The sequence below is a fragment of the Lactuca serriola genome, chromosome 9 (assembly GCF_051521515.1).
Source record: "Lactuca serriola cultivar US96UC23 chromosome 9, Lser_US96UC23_V15, whole genome shotgun sequence".
Classification (NCBI taxonomy): domain Eukaryota; kingdom Viridiplantae; phylum Streptophyta; class Magnoliopsida; order Asterales; family Asteraceae; genus Lactuca; species Lactuca serriola.
The window spans coordinates 190,396,214-190,410,771 of NC_136416.1; the positions used below are offsets into that span (position 1 = coordinate 190,396,214).

Sequence of the window (14,558 nt, forward strand, 5' to 3'; positions counted from 1 at the left end):
ATTCACAAAATTTATTATATTAATTTAGATTTCAAAATTTAATTTTTACATCATTATATATAATATATGTATTCTTTCTGTTAGCTATAACAATACATATTGCGTGACTGATGCTATGGACATGAAGGCATACTTTATGACAACTTGATTTTGGAAGACCTTAATGAGAAAATTTAGAAAATATTACAATCTTTCAAAGCTAATTTTGGAAGTACACCAGCATGAATTTTAAGATTCAATTTGCCAAAAGTGTAACCAACAAACTAACGACATGGATTGCTAGGTTTTTGCTTGTACATGGTTAGAGACTTTAAGTAGCGGCAATAGTGACGAATCTATAATACAAAAGAATATGATTCCCTAATTAAGTGAAGTCAGGTAACTCGACTCCAACTACTATGTCAGGTCACGCGTCAAACCGATAAAAGAACAACCGGTTTGATAAAAACAATGTTCAATCGGACTGATCGAACACCTTAAAAACTAACAAAAGTCGACCTAATTGATCCTTATAGCTGGATTTTTTGCAAAAATAAATAATTACTTAATATTTGGGTCTTTTTTTTAAATAATTCATTTGAAACACTCATTTTCTACGACTATCAATGTGGAAGAAGTTGTGTTACTTTTTATGTTTTTCTATAACTATTTGCGTTGCAAATTTAAATATAAATCTTCTATTTCTTTTATTATTTTGTCAAATATTATTAGGTAAGTCATTAAAAATTGTAAAATATATCTTATTTTTTTCGTATATAACTTGTAATACGATTTATAAAACTAGGTGGGTTTTAGAACCCACCTAAAACATAGCTTTGCCCTTTGAGCAGTGAAAAAAAAAACATGATGTAAATGTTTAGTGTATCCCATGTGACAAGTATACATTTATATGTTACTTTTATAAAAAAAAAATGTCACCTAAAAATTAATTATTAAATATTACTATACATGATACATTAATTACTAAAAAAAAACTACTGTAATAACTAATTTTACTACTACAATTTTGAAATTTATAACGAGTGCTTTTTGACATCAATAAATTATTGTCTAATTCTTATTTTGTTTTTAATGTGTTGGAACTCATGGAGAAGTCTAGAAGTTTCCATATTGACATTAGATATCCACTATACGGCAAATTTTATTTATTTTTAGCATTAGTAATCATTTTCTTATTTTTTTGGATCTCTACTATCAAAGCATCTACACATGAATCTTTTCTCCTATGCCTTTTTGAGTCCCTCTCTTGTGATTTAATCGCTCCAAAATAGAATATGTCTCGGGTTCAAATCTCACAAAACTTCAACATGGAGGTTATCCATTTCGAAAAGGAATTAGAAAACCCAATAACTTTGATTAACTCTTTTGTAAAATGTTAATGGTATACGAAAGACAAAACTACAAAATTGGTCCCTGTAGTATTCAAAAAACTTTGGATAAGGTCTAAAAAGTTTTCAACTTGCATGAATGGTCCAAAACAATATTTTCCTTTGGTTTTGGTCCTTCAACAATTTGAAATGACTCTTTTACCCTTTTCATTTGTTTTTTCTATTTTCTTTATTAACTTAAACATTTAAATAATTAGAAAATAATAAAAAATAAAATCCTACCCCACCCCACCCTATCATTCCACAGGTAACCTCTCTCTCCCTCTCTCTGATATAAACACATACGTACACAGATCTTTCAAACAACTACATCGAAACCATTGAAGCCCTTCAAATCGAAATCAGGAGGAACACACATACACAACCAAAAATAAAATCAAACTGAAATTGAAGAGACAAATATACACAACCAAAATTGAAATTGAAATAAAAAGAAACCCATTATTTACACCTGTGTTTTTGTTCACCGAGTCAAAATTGAAATTGAAGAAACACACATCACAATAACAATATGAAGATTGTTTTAAAAAACAAGATTTGCTAAACCTGGATTTGTACCATCCATGAATTCTCCTTCACGGTTCTCTGACTCCATTGACTGAATCCTGGATCTGTACAATCTAATTCAAAATTCTTCTTTCTTATAACTTATAATTATCGTCATGACATTTTCACAAAAAACATCTTAATGATCGAACCGTATTCCCCTCAACAATCCTCGTAACCTTAAAAGAATCAAGATTCCTTCTTTAGGTTCACCCCACCACCATTTTATTGTCAAAACCTTGTGTCTGCCATTTATTACCACAATGTTCAATGGTGATACTCCCCATTCCCACATTCTTTCACATACAAAGTGTGAAAAATGATGATGGGTGCATCCGATTTGATGATGGGGTTAACCCTGGTCCTTGTGGTCTGTCTTGCTGTGGTTTTTGGCTTCGTCTTGGTTCTATTGGCTGAGCTCCAATGCTCCATCCTCGTCCGCCGCTGTCAACTTCAACAAACCACCACCACCGTCACTGCACCTCTAACCATAGTAAACAACAACAACTCATCTTCTCCCCCTTCCTCTTCATTCGTCGGTGACGACATAGAGAAGCAGCAACAACTTCCTCAACAGCCGAAAAATCAAGAAATAAACCAAGAAGGGCTTCAATGGTCTCTTAAATTTGAACCCACCACCACCAATTTAGGGTTTTCTCCTTGCATTTCAGGATGATGAAGTCGATTTGGGGTTATTTTTATGAAGGTGGGATTTATGTTCTCTATTGGTTTATGAGAGAGAGAGAGAGAGAGAGAGATGGGGTTATCGATGGAGTGATAAGGTGGGGTGGGTATATTATTTTTTATTATTTTCTAAATATTTAAATAATTAAGTTAATAAAGAAAATAGAAAAAACAAATGAAAAGGGTAAAAGAGTCATTTCAAGTTCTCCAAAGACCAAAACCAAAGGAAATTCTTGATTTTGGACAATCCATGCAAGTTGAAAACTTTTTGGACTCTATCCAAAGTTTTTTGAATAACACAGGGACCAAATTTACAGTTTTGTCTATACGAAACCCAAAACCGATGAAACAATTCAAGAAATTTATTTATAGTCATTTGATTTTTACAAAGACAATCTTCTCTCACTCGTATCATCTGTATTATTTTCATCTTCTCTTTCTTCCTTCTCAAATCTATGAATTCACGGAATTCTAAGATCCAAATCATTTGCCGATGACCTCGGAGTCACGCATTCTGATTCTGTTGGCGATGTTCTACGAGACACATATTTGCTCGATGATTGGGATGGGCCCGCCCTCATCTTTTGAAGTGTCACAAAAGATTCTCTCATAGCTGTAATTGCTTCAAAGTACCTCGTACATGACACCAATGCCACAGGAATTGGACGCAACATCTCCTGTTCATAGCATAAAAGTTTAATATCATAAATAAGTAACAAACTATTTGTTTTTTTTAACAAAACACCATCGTTTTTTTTAAAGTACCATCAGAACGTAAGCAACTGAAACGTTTTGTTCACGAAAAACCATCAAAATAAGTGAACACAAAATTCATGCGTACCTTCTGATGGTAGTTTAAATTAAATGGTGTTTTGTGAAAAAAAATATATTTCGTTAGCTGTTTATAACATTAACCCTAACATAAACCATGATCTCGAGTGTTTTTTTTATTTTTATTTAATGGACTTAAAAATGTTTTATTTATTTATTTAATGGACTTAAGAGTGTTTCTTTCTGACATTACCACAAAAATGACTTTATAGAGAATTAGGAAAATAACTTAAAGTCAACATTTTTTACATTTTTTTTTACATTTCTTCACAATGTCATATTTTCTCAAATGTTTTTAAATATTATTTATTCAGACAACACTTAATAAGAAAAAAAATCTATAAACATACCCTCCATATAGACGGTGGTTCCTTAAAGTTTTCAGCCCAGTGGAGATCAGAAACCGATGTTGTTAAAGTACCATAATCACTAGCAGCCATCATTAATAGTTCCGAGAATTGTTTCTGTTTATTATAAAAAAAACAATAAACAATAAACTCAAAATGAGAAAAAATAATACCCAAACTGAATTAGACAAATTTTCTAGGGCTTTTCTTTTCCACAGAGGAGAGACAATCTCTGTCACACCTTGTGCTACCTTTTTGGGTGTCTTATTGACATCAGTCTCATGCCTAGTCAACAATACAACCTGTTCTATTATGTTTTGTCTAACCTGATATTCTGCTTCCACGGGAATGCAATCTACGGGATATGGTTGATGAAGACGGGCTAAAATACGATCCTGTTAGTCAAATCAAGAAATACAAAAGTGGAAGAAAAAAAAGGTCAAACATTGCAAATGTCATATATTTAATACTAGGTGTGAGACCCGTGTATTACACGGGTTGATTTAAAAAAGATTAAACATTAAAGTGTAAACAAAAAATATTTTTTAATATACAACTTTAAAATAAGAAATGAAAAAATGTATTTATTGCAATTTAATATCATATATATGATATTTAATACTTTATATATATATATATATATATATATATATATATATATATATATATATATATATATTATATATATATATGACTTTAATTTTAAAAATTGAAACAAATCAAAAATTGACAAGTGGATAATATTTATTTTAAAAATACCACAAAATGACAAGTGTCAAAACTCACGAGAGATTGACATGTGCAAAAAAACCTTCATTTATTAAGGAGAATTTTATTAAATGGTGTTAATTACCTTATTCTGGATTACACCTCTCAATATACGAGTGATCCTTGCTAAAGTTTCTATCTTTTTTTCCATTTCACTCACATGCGTCAAGTGCAAGACATTCATATCTTCCTTTACAGAAAAAAAAACCAGTTTATTTGTTAAAACATAACATGTTTAACTACATTTGAACATAAAATTTAAAATTAGAAACCACAATAAGTTTTAAAAAAAAACATGTTTACATAATTACATCACCTTTCGACCTTGAAGTTCCACATGCAGATCTGTAATTTTCCTTTGTACGATGGTAAGTTCGTGCAATAGTCTTACAAAGTCCTCACACTTTTTATCATTGCTAAATGATAACTTCTGCAAACAATTAATAACAAAAATTAAATCTCAAAAACTAAAGCTTTTAAAAGCCCTTAGGCTATTAGGAGTGGTAGGGGAAAAGACGCGTGGGGGCTGACACGCGTGAACATCGCCCCACCTTCTGGTGAGTGTCTTGTTCCGTGGAGCTGAAGACGATGGATTTGATTGGGTGTTAATTTTTGACCGTTGCTTTATTGACCGTTTGTATAAAAAAAATTAATTAATTAATTAATTACTAACAATTCTCTATATATATCAACATATATTTTACCTTTCAAACACACACCAAACTTTGAGCACAAACACATATACTCTTATTCAAAAAATACACTTTCTTCCATGGATCCAAACCAAAATAACTCACCCTCCCCGAACACCCCAAATACTCCAAATGATCCGTTAGCAAACATTGGCTATATGCAATTGTTATCATCCCCCGTTCAACAACAACCTTTATTTACCAATCTTTCATACCACCCACACTACTACCAACAACAACCACAACCACAATTTGTTCAAACCCAATTTCAACCCTTTCAACAACAACCTTTTCCGCGATTTCAGCCCCAAACTTTCCAACAGCCACAACCAAGTTCACAACCATCTCAAGTTCCATTATCGCAATCTCAACACGTAAACCTCGACGATGAAGATGACGACGAACGGGTCCAAGAAACACAACCAAGTCGTAGAAGGCAAAAAAAATCAAAAGATTCAACAAAGAAGAAAAACACCCAATGGACCGAGGAGGAGGAGGCGACTTTAGTTAAAGCTTGGATTGCCATATCACAAGACGGGGATGTCGCCAACGCACAATCGGGACAAAGTTTTTGGAATCGTATTTTAGATTACTTCCACGCGTTATTGGGAAGGCAAACGAGCCAGACATATGATTCAGTCAATGCTAAATGGCGCGATCTTAGAGCAACGTGTACCAAATTTAACGACGTATTTGACAATTTAAAAAATATGCATCGAAGTGGTAGCAACGATTTCAACATTTTGTCAACGGCGTTGCACCAATACAAAATTACCAACAATGGTAAACCTTTTGGTAACCAAAAAGCGTGGGAAGTTTGTCGCAATGGCCCAAAATGGGTCCTTTATCCGGAAACGGCGCATTCGGGATCTACCACCGGTTCCAACAAAAGGCCGAGAACGTCCGAGTCGGAGATCGGTGCTAACCTCGACCTCAATGATGAGTTCGACGCCACCGAGGGGGAGGGTCCATCGGACGTCCATCTTCGTCGACCACCGGGTAGGGACAAAGCGAGAAAGGGAGCTTCGTCTAGCGGGAAATCAACCAACGAGGACGTATTAGCGGAGAAAATCGAAAAAACTCTACATTTTTCAGAAAAAAATTTCAACGGAGGAGCAACGCCGGCGACAATTGGCACTCACCAATCTTCAAATCGTAGACACAGTGCCGCAACCCAATCTCGACCCGGAAAATTTAAGGATCTTTATGAAAATTCAACAAGAAGTTCTCGATCAATATCGCAACTAGATTTGATGTTTTTTAATAATTTAGGTTTAATTTTCTAAGTATGGATTATGTTTTTTTTAGTATTTTAGTTTTAATTTTCTATGTTTTAAATTATGTAATGTGGTTTTAATTAATATAAAATATGTTATTTATAAAATGTTATTTATTTAATATTTTATTTATTTAACAAAATGGTAAAAAAATAAAAAAATAATATAAAAATGAATGTTGTTAGTGGTGACCATTTCCATAGTGGAGTGGGTTGGTGGTGAAGGTGACGTGGCGCAGAAGTGGCGTCACTTTTCCGGTAAGTTTGTAGTGACCACTCCATATAGCCTTAGGCTATGTGGTATCCTCACGGGTGGATTGTGTGTGAGAAGAATGACACGTAGATTTTTTATTATTCAACAACCAACCCACCAGGCTATGGGAATGGTGTTCACCGGTGGGTTGGTGGTGAAGAGGGAAAAAGAAGAGAGAGAAAGAGAATGACCGATGTGAGGGAAAAATGAATGCACCAATCAAAAGGCCCGTCTTCATCCGTCTTCCTATCCACCAGACATCACTCCACACCCAAACCACCGGTACACGGGGCGGTATTCACGAGTGAGTTGGTGTGCCACATAGAAAACTCACGCGTGGATTTACATCCACTCCAGATAGCCTTAAAAGCTATTGTAACTTGTAAGTAGCTTTTACATCATCAGAATGATCAGATTTTTTATTAAAATAAAAGAACACAACGATTGGACCCCATGAACGCAAAATTTCTATATTTCATGGATGAATAAAGAAAAATCCTCATTGTAATATTTTTGAAAGTCAATCTTTCCGCTTCAAACAGTATCATATAAAAGTGGAATCACAACATTGGAACCCTAGAAATGATAATATAGGACAGTGGCACCGATTTTCTCATGAAGGTTGAAATCGATACCGACTTTGATGATGAAAAGCTATACGATTAATATTCAACTTATAAGATCCTGAATCCGAGTAAATTGAGTAAAAAGTGCTACGAAATCCATGGGCATTGCAGATACATGAACCCTAAAAGCGATAAATCAACTAAATTTCATGATCACGTACCTTGGATGGAGGGGATCGAACAGAGAAACCGAGGTCGGAAGCGATGGAGAGAGCATCAGAAATTCCACCAAGTTGTCTCGGTCTTCTTTCCACCCAACCACCGTCGCTTCCCTGAATCGACGACGCCATTTAATTTTGATGAATTCTCATTTTGCAAGATCGAACATTTGCTGAATACTCGATTTTGTATAAGGATGTATATCTATTTCTTGCACTCGCACTCTATTTCTCTTTCTGTTGTTCCCCAGAAATTTGAAAATTGTTGAACGAGCAAATCCTTTCAGGCCGATACAGGTGGTTGGTGATCGGATTCGAAGCTTGGTCGCACCAGTCGAATGAAAAATAAACCAACGGCCTCTCATCTATTAGCAATTTGTATTTCTGGTCCTCCAGTTTTGAGAAATATGTTATTTATCGATTTTAGTGAAAAAAATTGTGTAAACTTCCTAATCTAAAATTTCTTCATCTTCTCTAATTTATGATTTTTTTTTCAACGTTTCCCTAATCACAGTTTCATTTCATTTCGTTCATTTATTATACCAGGTTACAACCCGTGAGAAACATAGGAAAATATTTATAAAATTTTATTAAATTAATAAGATTTACTTTTTTAGACTTTTGTATTGATTATTTAAAATTAATATATATTTATTTATTTAAAATCCAATATATGTTATGTATGTGAAGATATTTAATATAATTATGATTTATAAACATAATATAAATTTCAATAAAGTGTAAAAAAATACAATCAATCATAGAAATGATATTGATATACAAAAAGCTAAATATAAATATAATATAATAAAAATAAATAAATACAACACAATAAATTAAAACCTAGAAACTACAAATTGATTATAAATTTCTAAAAACTTTCTTATATACCATAAATTAAAAATTAAAAACTACAAATTGATTATAAATTTCTAAAAACTTTAGATGTAGTCATGTTTGATCTGTAGATCCGTGACAATTATAGTTATTCAATTTAGAATCTTATGCTTGGGGACAGTTTTCACACACAAAACATAAATTGTAATAACTTGAAATAGCATGCAAGTATTAAGAAATTAATGAAAAAGCAGATTATAGGAAAGTTTTAGCAAGTGTTAAAAGTGTAGAGGATAAAGTGAAACATATTAAGAGTTTTAAAGAAACTATTTGCAATCTTGGTCTCTATTATTGTTCTAGCCATATTTTCAATTATGAATATTTGGAGATGAGGCGACAAATATCCCTAAGAGTGTAAGGTATGAGTCTCGTTGAGACTCGTTGTGGCCGATGTCGACGCTCAAAACGGCGTTGCATCTCGTTGTACACCGCCCCCCTTTCTCGTTGTGTTGCATCTTGTGGGCGTTACAACATATCAAAATGAGAATAAGAACCAATCAAAATCATTTTTCTTCATCTTTCTCTCTTTCTCTCTCTACATTTTTCTACCTCTTAACAAGTTATAACATTGGAACACCATTTCCTACATGGTGTTATGGTGGTGTTAAGGTTGATGTGACATGTAAGAAGACATTATAATACCGGCCCATACCCAATGCTCTAAAGTTAATTGTGTTTACATTGCAAACAACAAAATACATTAAAAAATCATGATCACGACTAATATTAAATTGAATGGATTTTGATCAATTTTAAGTGATTTCCTCATTCAAAACAAATGATTTTTTTTTTTCAATTTAAAGTTCAATACGTATCGTATGACAACTCGAAATTTTCATTCGGTCAAACCCTAAAAGTCAATCACTTAGATTTATATGTCAATTACATTATTACTTATTTTTAGCAAATTTAAATTTCGTTTGATTATTATAATATTATTCTTTAAACGAACGGGTGAAAGAAAGTGTCGTCTCGGGATTTGAAATTTCTAAACCGCAAACACCTCATGTCTTAGAAGTTCACGACCAAACTTTTATGTTTGGGTCGAAAAATCATCCGAAAACCGTGATGTAACAACACAAATTTTCGAACAAAATTTTCATTTAAAATAAAGTGAATTATTTCAACCAAATATAATTATTCCAAATTTCATATCAAAATACAATCATAAAATCCCCAAGATCTCAAAACATCAACAGTGTGTATGCGTCATGCCGGCGCCTTCCCACGGTCCTCGCTAGTACCTGAAACACATACATGACAACTGTAAGCATAAATGCTTAGTGAGTTCCCCAATATACTACTTACGCATATACGCCTTTCCAGGCCTTGAGATAATCGCCTTCCGGCCCATAACATATTGCCTCCCGGCCCATAACATAATGCCTTCCGGCCCATAACATATTGCCTTCCGGCCCATAAACATATACAACAATTAATACATTAATCTTAACACATATAGCACGCATAGCAAATACCTTACCATTTATAGCACGTATAACACAAATCATATCCGACCTTCCAGTCACACAGTCAAACCCTTCCGGGTACAGTATAGTGAGAAGACTCACCTTGCGGGTAATGAAAGCTAGCGACTCCTGAAATCACTCGCACTCGATCCGCCGAGCTACAGACTCCCTATAATATCATATATCCATTATTAATACTTTTATCTTTCAAGACAACTGACCCTAAGAAATTACATGTAGGTCAACTCTGGTCAACGGTCAACGGTCAACTTGACCGGACTCGGCGAGTGCAAAGGCGACTCGGCGAGTCTAGACGTCCTCCCCAACTTTCCCTGATGTTCCCTTTCTACTCGTCGAGTATCCCTCTTGGCTCGACGAGATCCTCGTGGAAGAATCGCGGGGCCACCCCGACTCCACTCGCCGAGTCTGAAGAACAGCTCGACGAGTTCCATTCAATCTCCAAGCTACTCGCCGAGTCTGTTCGTCGGACTCGGCGAGTCCCTGCCATGCAGTCGATCAAACTGCTTCCTGAGATACGTATTATCCCAAAATACACAAGCATGGGACCTTCTGGACCTCTAAAGGTCCTAATACAGGGTTATAGTTGTTTGGGTAACAAGGTACTAATCCATCTAATCCCCAAATGGGTTCCATAACCCTAAATCCATGCACACATCAACATAACAGAAAAGATCCGAAATATTACCTGAATAACGCACTCTCTGTGTCCCCAAACCGCAGAACTCGAATCCCTTGCTGTTCCTTTAGCCAAAACTCTTCTCCTCCTTGCACAACAATTTCTTCAAGGCCCTAATATCCTTCAATCTTGCTCTAGATGCCCACAGCCGTTTAGGGTTCTTCTCAGTCGACTAAAGACGGACAATGACGGCCTATAAGTGCATTATATACGTTCCAAAACCAAACGGCTAGGGTTTCCGCTGAACAGCGCAGACTCGCCGAGTCCATAATGGACTCGTCGAGTCCAGTCGCGAACCCGCGACCCAGTCTGTGGTCCTACTCGGCGAGTCTGGCTCCAACTCGCCGAGTCCCCTCCTAAAACACCCCAAAACAATATTATAAAAATACCTGAAATTCCGGGCTGTTACAACTCTCCCCCACTAGGACTAGACTTCGCCCTCGAAGTCTCACTCTGCAAATAACTCCGGATGTTGCTCCCGCATCTCACGCTCCGGCTCCCAAGTCATCTCCGATCCTTTCCGGTGTTGCCACTGAACCAACACCAGAGGTACCTCCTTGTTCCTCAGAACCTTGATCTTCCGATCCCTGATAGCTACTGGTCTCTCGGCGTAATTCAGGCTCGCATCCACCTGAATATCCTCTAGTGGAACCACTGCCGATTCATCGGCTATACACTTCCTCAACTGCGATACGTGAAAGGTATTGTGGATCTGTCCCAACTCTGCTGGCAACTCCAACCGATAAGCTACCCGGCCTACCCTTGCAATCACACGAAATGGACCTATGAACCGGGGCCCCAACTTGCCCCTCTTCCTGAACCGGATCACTCCTTTCCAAGGAGAAACCTTCAAGAGAACGAAGTCGCCAACCTGAAATTCAAGCTCGGACCGGCGTCTGTCCGCATAACTCTTCTGTCGGCTCTGGGAGGTCAATAACCTCTGTCTAACCTGCTGAATCTGCCCTGTCGTCTGGAGTACAATCTCTGTACTGCCCATCACTCTCTGTCCCACCTCTCCCCAGCAAATGGGGGTCCGACACCTCCTACCATACAACAACTCAAAAGGTGGCATACCAATGCTCGAATGATGGCTGTTGTTGTAGGAAAACTCTGCCAAAGGTAAATGCGCATCCCAGCTACCCCCAAAGTCTAACACACACGCTCGAAGCATGTCCTCCAGTGTCTGAATCGTTCGCTCGCTCTGACCGTCTGTCTGGGGATGGTATGCGGTACTAAAATGCAGTTTAGTACCCAGCTCCTCATGGAATTTCTTCCAAAACCTGGAAGTGAAGCGTACATCGCGGTCCGAAACAATCGAGATCGACACTCCATGCCGAGATACCACCTCTCTCACATATAACTCCGCCAACTTCTCCGCTGATGAACTCTCGCTGATGGCAAGGAAGTGTGCACTCTTCGTCAATCTATCCACAATCACCCAAATTGCATCGACTCCTCTGGCAGTTCTCGGCAATTTGGTGATGAAATCCATAGTAATCTGTTCCCACTTCCACTCAGGAATCTCCAAAGGCTGCAACTTACCATGTGGTCTCTGGTGCTCGGCCTTAACCCTACGGCAGGTCAAACACCTCTCAACAAACCAGGCGACGTCTCTCTTCATACAAGGCCACCAGTATTCCTTCCTCAAGTCCAAATACATCTTTGTAGCACCGGGATGGATCGAGAATTTCGATCTGTGAGCCTCCTCCATCAAAGTAGCACGCGTACCGCCCACGAATGGTACCCAAATCCGACCCTGAAACGTCAGAAGTCCTCGTCCATCCTTAACGAACTCTGAAATTAACCCAATGACCCGCTCTTTCTTCTGCATCTCGGATCTCACAGCCTCGGCTTATGCCCCCCGAATAGCATCCAATACCGGAGTCATCACCGTCAGTCTCAGACATACATCTCGCAATGAAGTGCTCTCCGCCCTGCGGCTCAATGCATCGGCTACCACATTAGCCTTGCCCGGGTGGTATAGGATTTCGCAGTCATAATCCTTGACCACATCCAACCATCTCCTCTGACGCATATTTAGGTTGGGTTGATCCATCAAATACTTCAAACTCTTATGGTCCGTGTATATCGTACATCGAACCCCATACAGGTAGTGACGCCAAATCTTGAGAGCGAACACTACTGCCCCCAACTCTAAGTCATGCGTGGGATATCTCGCCTCGTGAGGCTTTAGCTGCCTCGATGCATAAGCTATCACATGACCTCTCTGCATCAACACTGCACCCAGTCCTGAAATCGATGCGTCGCAATATACGACAAAATCTTCCATCCCTTCCGGGAGACCTAATACCGGGGCTTCGCACAATCTCTGGCGAAGTGTCTCGAAAGAAGTCTGTTGCTCGGGTCCCCATGAGATGCAACACCCTTCCGGGTCAATCTGGTGAGCGGTACTGCGATCTTGGAGAAGTCCCTAATAAACCTCCGATAGTACCCCGCCAACCCAAGGAAACTCCTAATCTCGGAAGGTGACTTCGGTACCTCCCAACTCATCACTGCCTCGACCTTGGCCGGATCGACCAATATCCCTGCCTGATTAACAACATGTCCAAGAAATTGGACCTCCCGCAACCAGAAGTCACATTTGGAGAATTTTGCATATAGCTTCTCCGACCTCAGTACCCCAAGGACCTCCCTCAAATGTCCCTCATGCTGCTCTCTAGATCGCGAATACACCAGGATGTCGTCGATAAATACAATCACAGACCGATCCAGCATCGGCCTGCATACCCTGTTCATGAGGTCCATGAACACTGCCGGGGCATTAGTGAGCCCGAAAGGCATCACCACGAACTCGTAATGCCCATACCGCGTCCTAAATGCTGTCTTCTGGACGTCCTCATCCCGTACTCTTACCTGATGGTACCCTGATCTCAGATCGATCTTGGAAAACCAAGATGCCCCTTGCAACTGATCGAATAAATCATCGATCCTCGGTAACGGATAGCGGTTCTTGACCGTCACCTTGTTCAACTCTCGATAGTCAATGCACATCCGGTGTGAACCATCCTTCTTCTTGACGAACAGAATCGGTGCTCCCCACGGCGAGCTGCTCGGCCGAATAAATCCCTTCCCCAGCAACTCCTGGAGTTGCGAGGACAACTCTTGCATCTCTGGAGGTGCGAGACGATAAGGCACCTTCGCAATAGGCGCAGCCCCCGGAATCAGATCGATACCAAACTCTACTTGCCTCGCAGGAGGTACTCCCGGCAAGTCCTCGGGAAAAACATCTGGAAACTCGCGCACCACTGGAACCTCCTCCACTGACCTCGATCTCTCGGAAGCCTCCCGCGTATCCATCAAATACGCCACAAAACCCTTACATCCCTGCTGTAGACATTGCCTCGCCCTAGCGGCCGAACAAAAAGCTGATCCTGAATGGGTACCCTCACCGTACACCGTAAGAACTCCCCCACTAGGGTCTCGTATAGTCACCAGCTGGCGCTCACAGTCGATGACAGCGCTGAATCGGCTCAACCAGTCCATGCCCACGATGACACAGACATCACCCATCGCAATAGGAACTAGGTCAATCGGAAACTCAACCCCGAAAATTTCTAGTACGCATCCCCGAAGAACCTCCGTGGCACAAACCACCCTCTCGGCCGCTATAGAAACGCTCAGAGGCCGACTTAACGGCTCACGACTAATACTGATATGCTGACTAAAAGCTAAAGATACAAAGGACCTACTCGCACCCGAATCAAATAACACTAGAGCAGGCATAGAGTTCACAAGAAAAGTACCTACACATATATTAACATAAGCATAACATCTCGACTTTAAATAAATACGTGAATTACAGCATACCTGCCACAACATCGGGCGCAGCGCGGACCTCTTCCGCAGTCAGCTGAAAGGCTCTCCCGCGAGCCCTCGGGGCCTCGACCTTCGCCGGTCGAGTCTCA

General features: G+C 38.8%; 1 protein-coding gene across 1 annotated transcript; it reads right to left on the minus strand.

Annotated features, from left to right (window-relative positions):
* Positions 1-2,869: 2,869 nt before the first annotated feature.
* On the minus strand, positions 2,870-7,904 carry LOC145077131 (AUGMIN subunit 2-like). Its single transcript, XM_079022905.1, has 6 exons — positions 7,573-7,904; positions 4,881-4,994; positions 4,650-4,754; positions 4,123-4,191; positions 3,800-3,913; positions 2,870-3,295 (listed from the first exon to the last, which is right to left on the minus strand). The coding sequence occupies exons 1-6, from the start codon at positions 7,699-7,701 to the stop codon at positions 3,080-3,082; spliced, it is 747 nt and encodes a 248-aa protein (XP_078879031.1). The 5' UTR covers positions 7,702-7,904; the 3' UTR covers positions 2,870-3,079.
* Between the last annotated feature and the right edge of the window lie 6,654 nt (positions 7,905-14,558).

What these genes read in the sequence shown, in the direction of transcription:
- LOC145077131 (XM_079022905.1), bottom strand. Translation starts at nt 7,701, where the DNA reads ATGGCGTCGTCGATTCAGGGAAGCGACGGTGGTTGGGTGGAAAGAAGA. An exon ending in TGGAACTTCAAGGTCGAAAG is followed by an intron (nt 4,755 to 4,880) that starts GTGATGTAATTA and finishes TTTTCTGTAAAG; the next exon opens with GAAGATATGAATGTCTTGCA. An exon ending in CCGTGGAAGCAGAATATCAG is followed by an intron (nt 3,914 to 4,122) that starts GTTAGACAAAAC and finishes TATAATAAACAG; the next exon opens with AAACAATTCTCGGAACTATT.